Raw genomic sequence first — 19,835 nt, 5'->3', positions numbered from 1 at the left:
AAGTCAGGGAACATAGGAATCTTTATAGTCCTGGATTATTTCGCCAAATTCCCATTTCTCAAACCCGTAAAGAAGTTTACAGCGGATTCGATCATCCGATTTATCGAGGAAGAGTTGTTTCACTGCTTCGGCGTACCCGAGACGGTAGTATCGGATAATGGAGTCCAGTTTAAATCACAGGTATTCCAGAGCTTGCTGCAAAACTACGGTGTCAAACATATGTTTACAGCCGTGCATGCACCCCAAGCAAATGCGTCAGAACGTGTGAATCGTTCGGTCATTGCCGCGATAAAGGCCTATATAAAACCAGACCAGTCCAATTGGGATGAAAAGTTGAGCCATATTGCCTGTGCACTACGTTCGAGCACACATACCGCCATTAATTCGACCCCATACAGAATAGCGTTTGGTCAACATATGGTTACCAATGGCTCTAGCTATCAGCTATTAAGACAGTTAGAAATTCTGGATTATCGAACAGTACAGTTTTCGCGAGACGATTCGTTCAATATCATTCGGCAAAAAGCTATGCATTCAGCTCAACAGCAGCATAGTCGCAACGAAAAAGTATATAATTTGCGTAGTCGAGACGTCTCGTTTGTCGTTGGTCAGGAAGTGTATCAAAGAAACTTCCAGCAAAGTAACTTTAGCAGAGGCTTTAATGCCAAGCTGGCACCTACTTTCGTGAAAGCCCGGGTGAGAAAAAGACTTGGTAATAGTTACTACGAACTCGAGGAGCTACAAGGACGAATCCTAGGGAAATTCCATGCTAAAGATATAAAACAATGAGGTTTCAGGCGTGGATCACTCTTTTCAGTGTATCACTGCCAAGTGTGATCTTGGTAGGGGGTGTTGTAGTGGCGCCTGTCCAACCAAAAATATCGGATAACCGTCCCACGGTTTCCCCTTCCCTTAGACATGCACCTTGCACCTTTTGGGCAGTTACGCGCAAGAAAAAAATGACATAAGTTAACAGCGGCTACTGTCAAGGTGTGGTGAGAAAAGGGGAATGAGAGAACCAAGGGCTCAAGCGGAAGAAGAGAGGCTTGGGCATGTTCTTTCCAATGTTACTCGCGATCCCAGACGGACGTCTGAGGAAAATACTCAAGTAGTGCAGTGAAAGGAAAAATTCTAACCTCGACCGTAATTACCGCGTGTCCATCGTGGCTAAGACCTAGTCAAAAGATCAGCCGACCATTCCTACGTTTATTAAGCGAAGGCCGAACCCATCGGGTGAGTGAAAATTGTACCCCAACTGCCGGCCAACAGAAAATTAAAGTTCGTTTTTTTTCTTAAAAACCTAACCATAGGTTTGGCCGTACGTAATACCGTACGAAACGCCGGTCGTAGTGCCGTAAGCCGTACCCACTACAGTCTCGTCACCGTACCAAACATATAAATACACAGCGTCCCGATCGACTACAGTATGTGTTAGCCGTCTTCGCCCCCAAATCTTCTTTCGGCGTGGCGTCTGCATACATGTGAGCATCACTGTATTTACCGCAGCGTGTACCGGCGTGGGTCCACACACATACAAGCCTTGCTCGGCCTACACCAGTGAAAAACGGCCGATGGGCTTGTATCTACGCGTGCAGTGACATACATATGTACATATATGTATGTGAAATTGACTATTCCCTCTTCAGTGACTTTCGTCATTGCTACGTCGCTTACGCCGCCCGCATACGAACAGTAACGCTAAAGGAGAAGACATTTACCGGTGCCGAAATACTGTTTGCGTTGCTGATGAAGTCATTCGGAGTCTCGATCATGATGGCTATGCCCATGCATTTCTTCATATTAGAATAATACTTTGGAACCCCACTATTGTACTGACCCTAGGATTAACATTAAAAGTTAAATTCGTGTGATTCGGTTTGGTTGGCTTATCATAAAGAAAAGTGCCGCTAGAAGGAAAGGAACTAAAACTAATACTCGCGCGTATCGCCTATCTACGCCTACACTCTGATATTTACAAGTTTTCAGCCACCCTCATCGACCACATGGAAGCGCTTTCATAGTTGGATTTGATCGTAATGTGAGTGATAACCTGTGAACGTCTGCTATATGTGAATTCAAAATTTTACGCAAGTCGAAGCAACATTTAAGATTCCATGCCTCGACCGTAAACTTCCCAGCCGTACTGTAACGCTGACCAATCCAATTGTTCACGTGTTTGTTTTGTTCTGCTCTTTCGCAAGCAATGTAACTTTCTGCAATTCCGAATCTATCGACAACCGAACTTATGATTGGGATTACCCCACAAGCAATTGCTGTGCACTTTAAAGATGCACCCATCCGTCCCTTGTTTTTGCATTTAAACTGAAAACCATTCGAATATATTTCTATTTGTGTAACGTAATTACCATTATTCCTGAATATACCCTTTATAATTAGTTGACTCTAGTCTAATAAGATCTTTCATCATGATATTTTTATATATATATAATTAATCTTAATTGCAGCTTATTTGAACATATTATCCTTATTACTTTAGTAGCCTTTATACATATATATCTACCCTCTTAGCGGCCATGAGAGCTTGTAGGAAAGTTTAATGAATAAACTGTTTGTAATGAATTCCCGTTAATTGTTGCCGTTATTAAGGATCATGTGGCGCCGAGATGACCTTCCCTAGCAGAAGTAGAGCGTTTATTTTAGGGATCGTTACCCATTTCTCAGCCTATTTGGACCGGTGCGATCAAGGAAGGGTGGGCATACCGAGTTGCAATGACACCGCAAGCAACTCCCGCTCGAATTAGTTCCGCTGACTCATCTCCCTACACTGTCATTTCTCTGTAAATTTCTTCCGTCTGAACCTTGAACCGCACGCGAAACTTATTTTTATTGTCTTTGCTCCTAATGCTCGAGCTCGTAACGCGATCTCTCCCTACCCCACCCCCACTCTACCCGACTAACCATGAGACCGGCAGCAACGCGTGCATGGATCTCGATAATACCCTCCATCTGCTCGTCTACCGTTTCAGATCCTAGCCTCCTGCTTCGTTATCTGTTACAGTCATATTAAAAATGGCCAGAAGCCATCCGTCCGTCATTATATTACTTTTGCGGTTACATTACTACATATTTTCAAATCACGCAGTAAGATTGCGACAAAATCGGATCACTTTATGAGGAGGGTCATGATAGCAGCTTAACAGCCAGATCTTAAAATACCGACTTATTGGCCGTCTAATATATAATATTGATCAAAATGTCGCTGTGATCCGACCTTTGCATTACATCCGAATAGTCAATAAAATAATATTTTAGAAATACGGGTTTCCGATATGAGAAACCTAAACGTCTGTACGTCTCAATAGGATAATAATTATAGTCAGAACTCGTCCAACATGGGCCACAGCTTACACTCCTGATTCAGAAGCTATATCCAGAGGCCGTCCCGTTCCCGACCGTTGTTTAAGCCTTTATCAAGCTTTGGCCAAAACAGTTTGACGACCCGTAAGTCACTAGAAACCTGTACTTTTCATTGCTTCGTCCGATATTGTAGTAACTCTCTATCTCTATTGCAACAAAGTCTCATTGAATCTATTGAAAAATAATTTAGAATATTTCCATTTTGTAACATCAACTGGGACTCTGATCACAATATGTCCCTTATAGGCCAATCTTCATTGCATCATCGCAGAATATGCAAGGGTTTTATGCTTATGCCCTAGCTCCTTCTCGGGATTGTGAACTCCAAAACTCTTTTGGGTCAGACTGACTTTGTGGTTTCTTCGACCTACCCGTACTTTCCGGCCTATCCGTTTAACCTTACGTATGATCCTATTAGAGTCCTTCGTCATAATTACAATACCATTCCGTATACCCTAAAATATCCCTTAAAACTATAGCATGTAATATTTACCATCATCGTGTATCATCAAATTCTTAAAACTGTTTAAAACCTCTAGTCCACTTGTGTTCCGAGCTCCGAATATAGCAAATTTATGTGCTCAATAATAGTCATAATAATGCAATAAAATAAACAATAATCACATCATCTCAAAAATAAGAATGTAGTGTTAAATCTTTATCTAATGGCCAAAATCGGAGGAAATACAATAACAATTTTACAGATAAACTTTTTGTTAACAAAATGCATACTAATAAAGTTTAATCGATTTTCAAACAGAGGTTTACGAGCGGATTTAAATGGGTGTAGAGGGACATGACACTGTGTATATATTGTATTTATATACAGAAGAATACTCTACTATTGGCGATCAAGAGTATAAGTTTTTATGTATATGTTTTTATACGATTGGTTTATCGAGATTTTTCATAAAACGTGATATTTAAACCTTTTTTTCTTCATTTGAATTTAAAAAAAGGAACTTCCAATCACAAAAATCGAAACAGAACCAATTTGGTTTCTTCGTGGATATTGAAAAAGTAACCATTCGGTGGGATTTGATTGCTTGTTCACGGTACACAGGAAAACTGAAATTACCTTGGGATTCGGGGCGGGTTTCCGATAGACTTTCGTCCTTATTCATATCGAGATGTTACGGGAAATATTTTTGGATATATAAGCACGACGTTGAATTGAATAGAACACTAGTTAATATTTTAGCACGTCAATCGATTAAACGTTAAAGAAGTGTACTCGTATTTTGACTTTCGACGTAGTAGGCTCCATCCTACACTTCTAACGACGGCAACCGTATTTCCGGCAACGAAACTGAAACGGAAACTGGAACTGGGCTCCTGATTCTGAGGCGGATAGAAACCGTACCGCGCTGATCCGACGGCACTGACAACGGAGCGGATCGGAGACGGCTACGAGAGCGACGATGCAGCGACGATGATGTGAACGTCTCGATGTACGATTTCATATTTATCATAAAACCATGACAGGAGCTAAACAGTGATGTGTCCACTCCAGCAGTCAAGCAGCCAACCAGCCATCCAGCCAACCCCGAAATAGGACAAAATCTGTAGATATAATCCGTGGTCGGTGAGTGGGCACAGGGCGGGCGTTCGTTCATATGAATGTCTCTCTGTGTGTGTATGTGAGTATGTGTGTGTGATTGCAGTGAGAACAAAAAGCACACCACCACCAGCAAGGACCATACCATACATTACCCTGCTAAGAGCAGAGAGCATCGAGCATCGAGCAGCGAGCATCGAGCAGCGAGCGTAGCAGCAAGCAGCAAAAGCAACAAGAATGGCAAGGATAACCGCACCCGCAACCCAACCCCCAACTGTCGCCCACTCCGAGGGCCGAGGAGGAAGACTTTTAGTGGCAACTCTGGTGGCGCATTTGCTTGCTGGCTTGCTTTGATTCGTTCCTTCTTGATACTGTGGCATCCGACGCTCTGTTGCTGTATGTAAGCCAAGCCACAATCGCAATCTCCAATAAACACCCGGCTCTGCGCTCTCTGCGCACACACACACTCATACGCACGCTCACACTGAAACAGAGAACGCCGCCATCATGACTAAGCGATTAGAGGAAGAAGGAAGGAGAGCAATGGAGCACTGGCAGTCCCCACTCATAGTCACCCTCGCACTCGCAGAATCACTCCTACAGTGAGAGTCAGTGCTGCCAGGCCTTGTCCATTAAAGCTCACTAGATTTGGCTCAAGAAACAAAAACTACCGATATAGATCCCAGAGTTTGTTTAAATACATATGTGCTCAAATAAAGTGTGACTAGGTATGTTTTAGGCATAATCATTAATTAGTTAGTGCAACAACTTAATTCCCTTCAAATATGTTTCGAATCATGATCATAGCGATCCGTTAACTTCCTTTGAAGCTAGACAGTTTTTGGTCAAATGAAGACACCAAATGGAAAATTTATTCGGATCCTTTGGGATCGATTCTCGAAAGATATCTTTAATGGAATGCTCTACATTTTTGTAAAAATTCAGTAACCAATATATCTAGTGGGAAAACTACTAGACAGGCAGCACTGTTGGTGTGACGCAGCTGCGCGGCTTGCGCTTCTATAATCGTCTTGGGCTTTGACATTTTGTTTTTATACCCGATACTCAAAATGAGTATTGGGGTATATTAGATTTGTGGTAAAAGTGGATGTGTGTAACGTCCAGAAGGAATCGTTTCCGACCCCATAAAGTATATATATTCTTGATCAGCATCAATAGCCGAGTCGATTGAGCCCTGTCTGTCTGTCCGTCCGTCCCTCTGTCCGTCTGTCCGTCCCATTCAGCGCCTAGTGCTCAAAGACTATAAGAGCTAGAGCAACGATGTTTTGGATCCAGACTTCTGTGATATGTCACTGCTACAAAAATTTCAAAACTTCGCCCCGCCCACTTCCGCCCCCACAAAGGACGAAAATCTGTGGCATCCACAATTTTAAAGATATGAGAAAACCAAAAACGTTGAATTGTAGAGAATGACCATATCTTTAAGACTGCGGAATCTGAATTTTATCGTATTATTATTATAGCCAGCATCAAGAAAACAATTTCATTTTTTCTCGCCCTGTCTCTCTCTAACACACACGTAGGCGGCTTTGCTTAGAGTAAAACATTAGCGCCTAGATCTCAGAGACTACAAAAGCTAGAGCAACCAAATTTGGTATCCACACTCCTAATATATCGGACCGAGACGAGTTTGTTTCAAAATTTCGCCACACCCCCTTCCGCCCCCGCAAAGGACGAAAATCTGGGGATATTCAAAAATCTCAGAGACTATTAAGGCTAGAGTAACCAAATTTGGTATCCGCACTCCTGTTAGATCTTACTATAAAACGTGTATCTCAAAATTTCGCCCCACCCCCTTCCGCCCACACAAAGAACGAAAGTCTGTTGCATCCACAATATTGCACATTCGAGAAAACTAAAAACGCAGAATCATAGATAATGACCATATCTATCAGATTGCTGAATCTGGATCAGATCAGATCATTTTTATAGCCAATAGGAACAAATCAATTTGCAGTGGCTACGCAGCGCCCGACGTCACGATCAGACTGATTTTCTGTCTCTCTCCGGCGTCTGCCGGAGGAGAGCCATACTGACTTAGTATCGGGTATAACCGTAGAGTTGCGGTGTCCGCAGCAACTCACAACGTTCCCCCTCGTTGTTTTATAATACCTGTGTGATGCTGGTGCCTTTGGATTTGCCATGCCTTCTGCCCTCTTCCAACGGGGAACAGCGGACGACGCCTTTCCGCCGAACTTTCCCCCTCACTGTTGCCCCCACTGTCGAGGGTCTTCCCAGTCAACTGTAATTGCATTTGAGGGTAAACTGTTTCTTTTTATGGCTATTGGGTGTGATCGGGATGTGTGGCTGTCTACGAACCCAAAATTGTAAGTATCTGCATGAACAATGTGCAGATGCATTCCAAATACCCACATAATAGTGTTTAAGCTTATGAACGTACATATGTACATCTCTGTTACAAAAGAGGAACTAATTACCTCCTAAGTATTCAGTAAAGTGAATACCATTGATGGTCCGGAAAAAAAAATATTCGGTTAGGGATAAAGGGTATTAGTACGTCGATATGCATTTATCCGATAGATAACAGTAAATGTGCACACATCTAAGTTTACATATCGAGTATTTCATATACATATGTATGTATATATGTATGTATGTATGTATATATACGAACAAAGGAAACTCTCGACATCCAAAGTACTGAATAGAATTTCGCATTACCCCAAAGGTTCGAAACGAAAAGGCTAAAAAAACAAAAATCCGAAAGTCCACTGATCCAATAATCAATAAAGGTTGCTGCTACTGGGGGGCTGCCCCCAGTTTTTGAGGGGGTTTGAGCTCCCGACTTCACTGAGGAGCTTTTGGTATGCTTAATGCGCCGACATTAACTTTGTAACAAAAGAGATGTCGGAATACAACATTCAGCTGGCACTCTGTACTCTGAAAAGTCAAAGCGCTTTGCCGCGATGGCCACGCCCACCACACTGCAGGAGGGAGGAGCATGCGAGCGAGAGAGAGAGTCAAGAGAAGAGAGAAAGAGAGAAACATAGTCGGAGAGTTGGTTCTTGACATTTGATACATACACAACACACACACACACAGATATACACATGCGAGCATGGACATACAAATATACCCTGCAGTACGGGTCATTAATGACTCAGCTGCTGACACGTCGATGACCGCGTCACTACCCCCGATGACATAGTCGATGACCGGCCATACGCTGAGCTGATGACATTAACATGGATATGTCCTAGGGCATAATCGATGAAATTGTCATCGAGCATTGCCGAAAAATCATGACTTAATAAGCGATGATTTTTCACGAAAAATCATGCATTTTGTAAGTGATGATTTTTTGGCTTAAATCATCGCTTATTAAATGCATGATTTTGGCTAAAGATCATGCACATAATAAGCGATGATTTTTACCTAAAAATCATGCATTTTATAGGTGATGATTTTTACCTAAATATCATGCACTTAATAAGTGATGATTTTTCACGAAAAATCATGCATTTAATATAAAAAGTAATACATTGTAATTGTTTATTTTTCCAATTATTTTTATTTATTATTATTCATTATTGTCTGCTTTGTATTTTTTTTCTCTTGAGGTCTTCTGAAAATGACTATTCTTAATGTTGTGAATAGCCTTCCGAATCACTTTTTCTGCTGGCTCGTCGGGTACTTTCATCTTCACCGTCGCTGAAATAATTTTTTATTTAACACGCGTACAACACATATTATTAATTATTTAAAAACTGCACTTACCTGATAATAATAATAATCACAGATTACTTATTTTCACTTATTAAAACTCCGTGTGACGATTGCAAATAGCAAAGAACAAAGCAAAAGAGTTCTGTCGACGCAGACGCAAAGAAGACGAAAAGATAAAACGAAGTTCTCTGCTACTGCGAACGGTCGGCAGAACCGAATTACGTTCGGCACGCGCGGAAAATAGCAAATGCAAAGCGAAGAAAGAAAAAGAGTTCTGTCGACGCAGGCGCAAAGAAGACGAAAAGATAAAACGAAGTTCTCTGCTACTGCGCACGGTCGGCAGAACCGAATTACGTTCGGCACGCGCGGAAAAGAAAGAAACAAAAGAAAAAACAAAGGGAAGGAAAAATGTATGCGTGTGTTTCTATTCGTATTACGTATGTATGTATGCATGTGTACATATTCGTGCCTTGGGTCGGTCTCCATCAAGTCAAGGGCGGGCAGTGCAGGCTGGCTGGCTGTGCACTTTATTTAATCAATCAAAACTCGCAATTTAATTATTCAAAGGAAAAATTTGAGCTTCTGGGTGGAGTCATTGAAGGTGCGGATTCAGAGCTGATACTAGATCATGAGAAGTACGCCCAGGACCAGGAGTAGCATCGTCCCAAGTTCCTTTCATACGACCCGTCTGATGTCGCAATACTTTCCCAGAATCCTCTGTAATCGCTAGATTAGAGCGTGGACACGTGGAGCAGTTCCTTGAATTCGTCTACTTTGAATTGGGGCTGTGACGTTAGAGAGTACTTGATAAGTCTTGACAAAGTCTTGTAATTTGGAAAAATTTAAAACTTTTGTAGAGGTCAGTAGCTTCTCTGTAGGATAAGATACGCAGTACTCAGTATCTATATAGCTATGTAAATATATAAATATCTTATCTATATTTACGCTTTTTATCAATGAAAAGTCCAGGTGTGATGACAGGTGGCAAACAAGGCGGGAATAAGACTAAAAAATACACTGCATATGGACATTTCCAATCTGACCTTAAAAATGTTAAACAAAAAAGCTAAATTCAGCGATAAAAAAAGTTGAAAATTATTGCAGTCCTCGAGATTGGGCCAATTTTCTGGGATTTTTTTAGATAGTTCAATACTTTAGAGAGACTTTGAGGTTTTACGACTTGGACAATAGGAAGAAGGCGTTAGCCTGGTTACACTCGAAGAAGTGTAATACCGACATTAAAACTTTTTTTCTAGGACAGGTAAGCCCCTATCATGCCAGTTGTGTCATCTATAACTTGTCGTAGGTTTAAGTTAAGCAACAAATTTTTAATATTCAAGATCTACATCTACATATTTATACTTTATTTTCGCAAAATTAGAACTAACTAAATGCACTTTGATATTCCATTAGAAATTCACACAGAATTATTCATAGCATTAAAATAATATATTTAAAATTCATAATAGCTAACATTTTTATGCTCCGAATTTAAACTTATTGACATCTAAATATGCGTCAGGGTATACTTGTCACCAAGGAACTACCAGTGCCGTTTCCAACGATTCGGTGAAGTTTTCTGTTTCCGTATCTTTTTTGCCCAAATCTCACAAACATTCTCAAGGGGGCTTAATCCCAGCAGGTGGGGTGATATTTTCAGCTGCTTGCAGTGGTGGAATGGGGTGTGGCAAATACTTGAAACACCCCAGTCTTATCACAAAATCCGGTTACTACTCCACTATAATCTCGATAATCGAGGCGTCAATGAAAAGGTACAAACGGATGGCTAATCAGTCAGTCGGTACTGATTAAGAATATATACACATACATACGAGCACATATGCTTTCGTTTGGCTTTTACACACCTGTACATTTCGAGTACAGGGTATAATAGATGGAAACTCTTTTCGCAGTTGCTACGTATAAACCATTAAAACTCAATTGAAAAACGCAATGAATATGTGGCAATTAAATTCAAATATAATATTAAATATTTTAAATTAAATCATTGACATTGCAGCTATCTTTTCAGCTATGGACTATCTGGACCCTAATATTTATTACTTTAATGCGTATCTGAAATGCATCTTTTACTTTTATTTTATTTTTTTCAGTAAACATTTTTCAACTAAAATAGTAATATTTCTGTCGAAGACTATAAGAACTTAAGTTAGTGGAATTTCTACAGACTTTTCCGTGCAAGCATTAAAAGAAAGATATCTAATTTCGTTTCAGAAATTCACAAAATGCCCTTCTTCTTGTATTATGAATCATGAGTTTGAGTAGGAGTAGGAATACCCGACTACCAAGGCTTGGTTTAATTCTTCTCGTCATCTATTAATTAAATAAAAGTATAATATTTTCAAGTAAATATGCACTCCTATCAATTAAAAAGTCACAAAGCAGCCAAAGGGCTTTAAAGGATTTTAAAAAGGCGTGTGTACATACACATACATAAATGTAATATCAGGTTAATTTCAATAAATACATCAACTTTGAGAGGTAGTCATGGGAAACAAAGAGCAATTACTGAACGCCTTGTTTGACCCTTCACGCTCAGATACGAGTACGCTTTCCTCCCCTTGCTGGCAATTGTGGGCCTGGTCTTGGACATGGCATGTTTGCATTTCCAAATGGATAAACAATACAAACCCACTGCATCTGACACTGAACCGTTGACTCGTGGAAGTTAGTCTAGAAAATAGGATACATTTCCCATACTGCACATCGTTCGGAACGGAACGGAAAATGTAAGGATCGAGGACTGACACACTTAGACGACTGAGGAAGGCACCGTGACTATTTTTTTATATTTAAATTAATGTATAAAGCTATGGGTTTGTTCAATTGATCGGTGTTTTGTTTTATTTGTTGTTTGATTCTTGTATGGGCTTTAATTTGAATATTTATTTACAATTTTTATTTAAGACTCGTTCCCGTCGTTCAAGTCATATAGTAACAGTTGCAATAAACAGCTTTCAACTTATTGCTTACATGTCTCAATATAATTTACAAGAAAAACTTTCTTAACTCTAGTTTCTGTTGTTCTGCTTTTGTCTCTGTACTTTACGCATTTAATGTACGCATATTTATGATTTGCCTTTTTATTTTTTGATGCTTCGTTTATTCGTATGTGTATTTTACTAGTGAGAATATTGGGTGGTTAATTGAGAGTATGTATATATAATCAATATATATATATATATCCACCTGACTTCTGTATACAAGCTTCAACATTTCTTTAATTTATGTACGTTCATTATTGGGCTTTTAACTATGCGCTTGCGTTATGTTTTTCTTTTGTTTTGTTGTATAAATAAAATAGAATATTTTTGCTTTTGCTTCGCTTCGAATAATACATGCCATTATACATATACAAAATATGGATTATGATTCTCATAACTTATGGTTAGACGTTAACCACGTGAGGCCCTCAGATAGGCCATCGCCAGTTGTGGCACACGATGGTTGGACATACCAATTGCGATCTCTTATTCTAGTCAAGCCTAGTTTTTCCTGGATTTCATGGGGTTTCATTGCTGAAAGACACAATACAGGATGGGATGTGAATGTTGAATTTTGAATCCGTGTGGACTTATCCGATAATAATTACCATCAGGAAGATCCTGTTTGTTAGCAAATATCAGTATGATGGCGTCCCGCATCTCTCTATCGTTAATTATCCTATGCAGTTCCGTGCGGGCTTCGTCTATTCGATCTCGATCCGCACAGTCCACTACGAAAATAAGACCCTGTGTCCCTTCAGACCAACAGTTCGTTAATATTGTACAATTCAGAACTTTGTCAGCTTTTTTGCCCCGGAATAAATGATTACCTGTGTAGTAGTGTCTCCAGAGCGGTCGAATTTTATCCTGCCCACCAACGTCCCACACATTGAACTTGACATTCCGATACGTCACAGTTTCGACATTGAAGCCCACAGTTGGTATCGTTGTAACCGATTGCCCTAGTTTGAGTCTGTACAGGATCGCTGCGAGAATTGGGGAGTAAATTAGTTCTTGCACCTTGTAATTCGATCGCCGGCTAGCGGCCTGCTTACTTGTTTTGCCCGCCGCGTCCAGCCCGAGCATGAGAATTCGCATCTCTTTGTTGCCGAAAATTTTTGATAGTAGCTTTCCCATGGTGATGTGTCATCCATCAAACGCTAGCCAATCTGTAAATTGAATAAATGTAAAGTGATATACATATACATAAGTAGATAAGTGTCTATTGGAATAGAGCCAGAGCCAGAGCCAGAGCCAGGGTCAGTGGGTTTGCAGATAGTGCTGGATGGGAGTTCACGTATCAAAAATGAATACGTTGCCACGAGGAGGCGCAAGCCATACACGTACATACGATACGACACGAGTATGTACCACAATGCGTCAACGGAAGTTGGAGCATTATTTTGCATAATAATTTAACTTACATTGTGTTGTGTGCTTAACTGCCAGCGACAACACCATAGCCAGCGTTAAACTCGAACTCAGACAGAGAGCGAGAGAGAAAGGGGCAGGGGCAAAAGCAGAATTTATCAGTTATGTTCAGCGAAGAGCTTCATTCAATTGGCCGCTTGGGCGCACAAACAGCAGAGCAGAGCAGATAAAGTGAGCATAAATTAAACAAAAAAATGGATGTATTTAACGGCGACCAGAATGTCGAAGGTACAGCTAAAGCCGGCTTGGGTTTGTGTTCAGGTTCGGGCTTGGGTCAATATCATAGAAGCGTTTTGAGGAATTTCAGTGCTTCTTGCCTAACACGTCACATACACGCCCGAAATACACCAATACATATACACACCCAATGTCTTGATGATTATGATTACGCACCAATTCGATCGACGCGCGCCTAATATATTTAAGCATAAAGTGCCAACGTGTAGTGGGCAGACACCAAATGCATTTGCAAAAATAAAACTGCTAAAAAAGTAAGCTAACAACAACAATTTTGCACTAAATCTTTATTTGTATGTGACCGTAAGCGAAAGCGATGTCATGAATCTGGGCTAAAAAATACCAACTGCCAACTGGGAACATACTGAATTAATACATACATGGTACTCTGTAAATTGTTGATTTGCCGCATTGCTTATGGTGCTATGACACAAGACTTTGCTAACTTTTGCGGCGAATGAGGCCATAGAGACATTACAAGGGGGGCCGATGAAAGAACTTCAAACAGCTATGCAAAGAAATGACTGAATATGATAAATCATCAAGTCTCTTTTGTTAATTTTATTGTCGTTTCCCATAATTTTCTTGATCGTGATCAAACACTCAAATCAGCTATTCGCCTGACGCAACACCCTGCGTCTGCGCATGTAAGCACAGTGTAAAAGGCTATTAGTGCGCTAACGATGTTTCCGAAAAAACGATTTCTTATCGATGTTGCAATCGATGTTTCTCCAGGTCTAATAATTATTCTTATTGGGATTTACTATCGAATTTTTGCTTAAACCTTGTTTTAGTCAACTACTTAAAAGTAGTTAGTCTTGTAGAAAATGTATTTATCAATAGAATAAAACTATGTGGGCAGGGCTGAGGGTATTAGTTAGCCAGCATTATTAACCGTTTTTTTTTGTTTGACCTTGTCCGCAAAATCTTCTTTTAGACAAAATCGAATAAAAGCAATTATATATAATAAACCACTCAAGTAGAAAATGGGTTCATTAATTGCATAAAATTATGTGGGCAGGATAGCGGGTTCTATCTAGCTAGTAATATTCGACAGAATATCAAAAACGTATAATATAACTGGAATTCCTCAGTATATTTTCGGGATATTTTTTAAATGAGGCGGTATATTTTGGTATATTTCTGAAGGTCGGACGGTATATTTTATCAACTAAAACAACATTAGCGGACATTGTTGGAAATTTCCGCAAAAACGAAATAAAAATAGCCGCGAAAACGTCTGCACACAATGCGCCACGGTGGAGACCAATAACAGAGAAGCAGACACAGCAGTAGCAGAAGGAGGAAGAAGCAATTCGTCAGTATATTTACGGTATATTTATATTTTACGGTCACACTCAACGTGTGTCAAAAATTGTTGTTGCTGCACGCAATACGCGAATTTTTCGCTGCACAAAATTCAGCGTTTTAACATAAAAATAAGTGCAATTAATGCAAACAGCTAAGTGCACAATAAGCTTACAAGTGCCGGTCACAATTTTGAATAAGGGATTGTTGTCAATCCACGCGCTATAGTGCGGAAATCACTTGATACGCCTGAAAATCGCCCTCGTCCGTGAAATGTGATATATGTAGTTTTTCTTCCAATTGGGTGGAAATTGGCTTAATATTAGACTTCATCGAGTGCCGCAGTGTTTTGATCAGTGGAACACCCCAAGCCATGCAGCGGCAAAATGTGAACCTGTTTCGACGTACTCAGTGCGAGTCCTACGCGATAAATGCGCAGTACAGGGGAAATTAGAGGCCGTCTGCAGAGGACTTTTTCCTCCGGCCCTCCCTACTCGCACGGGCACGGCCCAATCGGTCCCGCTCTCGCTCCACCTATTCCTGGCATACGAGGAATAAGAAGCAAATAAATTGCATCCAATCCAGTCCAGACTTTGAACTTGCACTTGTGTGCGTGTGTGTGTGCCCGCCCGCTTCTTTATGTGCATGTGTGTGTGTACGGAAAACAAAAGAAAAGCCCCCAGCGTGATAGGCGCAGGGGAAGCAGCGACAAAAGAAGCGAAAACCAGCCCCTGCCCCGTCTATAATCAACACAAAGACACGATGTTCTCCCTGCCCTGGCTGCTTCTCATGGGCGCTCTGCTGCTCCTCAGCTCCAGCTGCGGTAAGTCGTGTTTCCGTTGGGGATGGGAGGATGGAGCTCGGGGCGGCCCTCGTGCGCTTGCCGCAGGTGCGAAACTAACCTAATTTCCGACACACTTTGCAGCCACCCCAATTGAATTGGTCATGAATACCAGTTCCTCGATCGGGGCCACCACCTCCGAAGCAGGCAAGTGGCAGCCACCACCAGAAGCAGCGCCAACGCTGAAAGCAGACGAAACAGCTGGCCAGGCTTATCTAACAAAATCGACGTCGACATCGCTGACGACGTTGTCCGCTGATAACAGGAGCCATGACAGCAACATCAACAGCAATAACAAAAGCAGCCTCAACAACAGCAATAGCCACGGCTACAGCAACAACAGTGCAGTGGCTATGCTGCTGCCGCAAGACGGCGATGGATCAGCCGCTGCCCCAAAGCCGCACGTCACGCAGTTGCCACTCTACGTGCCGCAACAGCAACAGAGCAGCAAGAAGCACGACAGTAAGTCCAAAGGCAGTAGGGGATCAGATCAGATATGGCCAGGCCAGACGAAAGCGCTTAATGAATGGAGAGCAGCAGTTGAAGAGGCAGCAGCCATTCCTTCGCGTGACTGTAACACCTCAAAGACTTTGAATGGAGCTGAAAAGCCCGCCGGCCGTCTGGGTCGTCTACATTACCATTACGAACTCCAACTCCAACTCCAGCTCCGTCCGACGTCAGCGCTCGGTGTCAATGAGCTGCAGTCGCTAGCCAGACAACTCTCGTGCCCCACTGCCACACGGCAATCCGCAACCAGACACCCCCATATATTGCATTCACTGGGTGCATTGCCGCCTGCATTGCATGCAGTTTCACTTGCAACGGCCTGCAATCGACTCGGAACCGACAGAAAAAAACCCCGGCCCAGGTAGCAAGCAGGGAGGAGTGGCAAAAAACTGGTCGCTTCTGTCTGGCCTTCCACTTTACACTTGTCTTCCTTCCATCGTCTGCTTTTGTTAATGCTAAATGCTAAATGCTTTTGTTTTTGTTTTATCGCGCCTTACCTCTGCCTCTGCGGTGCGTTAGCGTGTGCTTCGCCAGCCGTCCTCTGGGCATGGTTATTGGCAGTACGCCCTGCGGTTATCATCAGTCAAGAAGTTTCGATTGAACAGCATATGATTTATGATGTGCTAAGCATTAATTTTCCCATTAGTTTATATTTCCCATAGATTATATGTATATACTTTCTCGCTTAGTTCTAGCTAATTCCGTTCTCTGTCTCTCTTTCTCCCGCTAGAAACCGTAAAATGTCACTGCGACATCTGCAAGGAGACGAACCAGATCTGCGAGACGGACGGCTACTGCTTCACGTCGGTGGAGAAGAATGCGGACAACAAGATCATCTTCAGTTTCCGGTAAGTCTCAGCCAGCCCCAGTCCGGCTCGGCTCGGCCCCACTTGTTAGATCATATGTAGGTCTTGCACCTCCCGAGAATCGAATATGTATAATCGAGCGGCATCGCTGCCACACACCCCTTACTCGGTCCAGATGCCTGAATATGTCGCAGAGCTTTCCGCCGGGCCGCTTCATCTGGTGCAACGAGGGTCGCCATGGCGGACCCACGGCTCAGCCGGCTGCCCGCAGGGGCGGACACGCCTGTTGCAACGATCGGGACTTCTGCAACCGGCAGCTGCGGCCCGTCATCAAGTACTATGCGGTGGCCACGCCCACATGGGAGGATGGTGACAACGATGCCGTGCGGCAGCAGCCATCGGCCACCTTCGAAGGTGCGTGCGCGTGTGCACGTGTTTCTCTCCCGCCCAACTCCCTCTCCCCCCGCCCGACTCCTACTCTCCCTCTCTCTCTCTCTCTCTCACTGTCTCTCTTTCTGTCTGACTCGCACGCCGCTCAAGAGTTCCATCGTTCGATCTTTCGTTCGTTCTTTGGACTGTATTTTCTTGCCTCGAATGCTCGTTGAGTTCAAGTTCCTGAAATGATCATAACCCGAAATGCAGAGCACTACTAATATACAAAAAAGCCCACTATAAAAAAAGCAACTAGAGAAACAGGAGCCGATGGGAGAACAGCCTGCGATTAGAGTTTCATACATATATTGTTTTTGCTTATAATTATAATGTTTTTATTGCTACTAACCAGACTGAAATTTCCATTAGCAACAAGCGACGTAATACAGAAGCAGCAGTAGCAGCAAAGCAACAAAAAAAGAAGCTGCGCGCTACGTCATCATCGGAAAAAAAAAAACAGAAAACAGAAAACAACAACACCGACAACGAAAACGACAACAAATTGCCAAGCAATACTAATTTGTTTTAATTGTTATATTTTCTCTCTCTCTCTCTTCTCTTTATCCGTTTTCTCTGTTGTCGAATGTGTTTGCCCCTCGCTCGCCTCTCGTTTTCGCTCCTTCCATGATAACTGTACCTGTAACTGTGTACCTGTACCTCTGCCTGTGCCTGTACCCGTACTCCACGGCACTCGACTGGCACACTTTAGTTGCCTCGAATTGAAATACGAACTGCACCGGGAGCCGCTGGAGTGCCTCACCAGCCGCATCAAATATGATTCGTTTAGGATAAAATGTTGTAGGGAAGACTTCTGCAATAAGAATGAGATTATGAAGAGGATATTTGAAACAGGTACAGCCACAACAACATCACAACAAATACAATACAATTTCTTTCTTTAGTTTTTGCACAGCCACCGCACACACTCTCTCTCTCCCTTGCTCTTGCTCTCGCTCTCGCTCTCGCTCTGTTATTTACTCCTTGCCTAATTATGCACTGCAACAAATAGAAAAGCAACAGCAACACACTAGCAACCAAAAACAAATATCCAATATGTAATCCAATCCAATAATCCGAAAAATTAATTATTTTAGATTTGGTCTAGTATAATTATGATTATGATTTTGGTTTTGTTATAATTTCCTTTAGTTTAGGGTTTGCACAGAAATTTGGTTTATTAATATTTTCCATTTCCATTTGCACCTTGTTTGCTTTCCGGGCCTTCTGGTCCCATATTGTTTTTACCACCTCCCTCTCTCTCCCTCTCCCCCTCCCTCTCCCCTCCCTCTCCCCCTCCCCCTCCATCTTTCTATCTTTGTCTAAACACACACACAATATACATACAATACGTATACGGAATCGAGCTTACACCTTATCTTAATAAATTACACTTAACTTTTTCATGCAAATTCGAATCTTGTTTGTAGTTTGTAGATATTTCACTTTCTAGCTATTATAGGGGATTCTTATTTGTTTGCTATTTCCAGGGAAGGGATTTTATAAGGTTCTGTATTAAATACACTGGTTAGCGGGCGTTTCGAGTAGCGCTCCGCTTGCCCATGGAAGTTTAAGTTTCGGCTGGTTCTAGATGGATGGAACTTTTTTTTAGAACTTTATCTTTACTGTTTAGAGCTTGTTGTACTCTAGAATCTATTGGAGTTGATTTGCTTATGGTCCTAGTTCTTGAATTTCGTATATTCTTCTGCACAATCAATTGAGAATCGATTTGATAGCAGGTCTTCCACCAAATGTTTATTAAATGATTTTGCTGAATATTCAAAGAATCGTAATCAGTTCTCAGAGTGTGTATTTTGTACACTGTTTGGCCACAGTGGAGGTTCTTTTTATGGAGCTGATTGGGTAGACCCCGGTTATGTGATTTTCGATTGGTCCCCCGCTGTTTGGTTATAGATTAAAGACCCCTTCCCTTAGTTTTTTCTCCTTTCTTTTCTTGGCGTTTTAAGAACAAATCGATATTGCTTTTTGCCAGTGGACCCTCCAAACAGTGCACACACAGCCCCCTGCCTGACGCTGCAGCTGCCTACACCTAACCCGAACCCCTCTCCTGCCCTTGGCGTATATAACAATAACCCCCTCCGTTCCGTCGTTAGATGCACACAACGATGCTCTGCAATTAAACAAAACAAACAAAAACAGGTGCTACAAAAATTTAGTTAGTATGTAAGTGGTAACAAAACGCAACAAAAACTACAACAAAAGCTGCTTCGCAACTGCACAAAGCAACATCTACAGCCGCAACAAGAAAAACTTACTCTTCTAATCTATAACTATCCAAAGCTAACCCCTAAAAGCCCTACTAGTATTAGTTTAAGTACTAACGCAACAACTTGAAGCAGAACCACACACTAAAGCCTATGTCTACAAGAATACTAAATATTATGTACGTAGATGCCTGCCCTCAGACCAATTACCACCCCAAGATCCGTCCACCTGTAAATTCCGAACATCGAATGTCTCCTCACAATGTTGTCCCGATGATTATTGCAATACGCGTGCGAATTACACTGGGCCGATACCAGGTGAGAGTTGCACAGCCACCACACACCCACCAGTCCACCGAATTACCAAACACCCAAACATCAGCCCTCCACAGCAACCACCAA

General features: G+C 41.9%; 3 protein-coding genes across 5 annotated transcripts in view; 1 reads left to right on the top strand and 2 right to left on the bottom strand.

The window, feature by feature from the left end:
- The window catches only part of LOC108160934 (photoreceptor-specific nuclear receptor), a 30,722-nt gene extending 26,084 nt beyond the window's left edge, over positions 1–4,638 (bottom strand). The window contains exon 1 of the mRNA XM_017295221.2: positions 4,457–4,638. Within this exon, the coding sequence (XP_017150710.2) occupies positions 4,457–4,502 (46 nt within the window). The 5' untranslated portion in view covers positions 4,503–4,638. The remainder of the gene's footprint in view (positions 1–4,456) is intronic.
- Positions 4,639–11,726: 7,088 nt separating this feature from the next.
- On the bottom strand, positions 11,727–13,613 carry LOC108160520 (ADP-ribosylation factor 6). 2 transcript variants are annotated; one of them, XM_017294575.2, is made up of 5 exons: positions 13,445–13,613; positions 12,705–12,818; positions 12,480–12,635; positions 12,258–12,404; positions 11,727–12,183 (listed from the first exon to the last, which is right to left on the bottom strand). In XM_017294575.2, the coding sequence occupies exons 2-5, from the start codon at positions 12,784–12,786 to the stop codon at positions 12,041–12,043; spliced, it is 528 nt and encodes a 175-aa protein (XP_017150064.1). In that variant the 5' UTR covers positions 12,787–12,818; positions 13,445–13,613; the 3' UTR covers positions 11,727–12,040. The 2 variants fall into 2 exon arrangements, with proteins under 2 accessions (XP_017150064.1, XP_017150065.1); XM_017294576.2 differs by having other exon boundaries at positions 13,474–13,613.
- Positions 13,614–14,677: 1,064 nt separating this feature from the next.
- On the top strand, positions 14,678–19,609 carry LOC117192390. 2 transcript variants are annotated; one of them, XM_033397065.1, is made up of 4 exons: positions 14,678–15,448; positions 15,551–15,928; positions 16,704–16,821; positions 16,955–17,652. In XM_033397065.1, the coding sequence occupies exons 1-4, from the start codon at positions 15,265–15,267 to the stop codon at positions 17,382–17,384; spliced, it is 1,110 nt and encodes a 369-aa protein (XP_033252956.1). In that variant the 5' UTR covers positions 14,678–15,264; the 3' UTR covers positions 17,385–17,652. The 2 variants fall into 2 exon arrangements, with proteins under 2 accessions (XP_033252956.1, XP_033252957.1); XM_033397066.1 differs by lacking the exon at positions 16,955–17,652 and adding an exon at positions 17,921–19,609 and having other exon boundaries at positions 14,684–15,448.
- Positions 19,610–19,835: the final 226 nt, after the last annotated feature.

The sequence above is a fragment of the Drosophila miranda genome (genome assembly GCF_003369915.1).
Source record: "Drosophila miranda strain MSH22 chromosome Y unlocalized genomic scaffold, D.miranda_PacBio2.1 Contig_Y2_pilon, whole genome shotgun sequence".
Classification (NCBI taxonomy): domain Eukaryota; kingdom Metazoa; phylum Arthropoda; class Insecta; order Diptera; family Drosophilidae; genus Drosophila; species Drosophila miranda.
This window is presented reverse-complemented; position numbering and strand designations above follow the sequence as displayed.

Excerpts from the sequence above, each read along its gene's own strand:
- LOC108160520 (XM_017294575.2), bottom strand. The coding sequence starts at position 12,786 with ATGGGAAAGCTACTATCAAAAATTTTCGGCAACAAAGAGATGCGAATT. Across the intron at positions 12,405-12,479 it reads CTGGAGACACTACTACACAG|GGACACAGGGTCTTATTTTC; the intron begins GTAATCATTTAT and ends GTTGGTCTGAAG. Across the intron at positions 12,184-12,257 it reads CAAACAGGATCTTCCTGATG|CAATGAAACCCCATGAAATC; the intron begins GTAATTATTATC and ends TGTGTCTTTCAG.
- LOC117192390 (XM_033397065.1), top strand. The coding sequence starts at position 15,265 with ATGTGCATGTGTGTGTGTACGGAAAACAAAAGAAAAGCCCCCAGCGTG. Across the intron at positions 15,449-15,550 it reads GCTCCTCAGCTCCAGCTGCG|CCACCCCAATTGAATTGGTC; the intron begins GTAAGTCGTGTT and ends CACACTTTGCAG. Across the intron at positions 15,929-16,703 it reads GAGCAGCAAGAAGCACGACA|AAACCGTAAAATGTCACTGC; the intron begins GTAAGTCCAAAG and ends TTCTCCCGCTAG.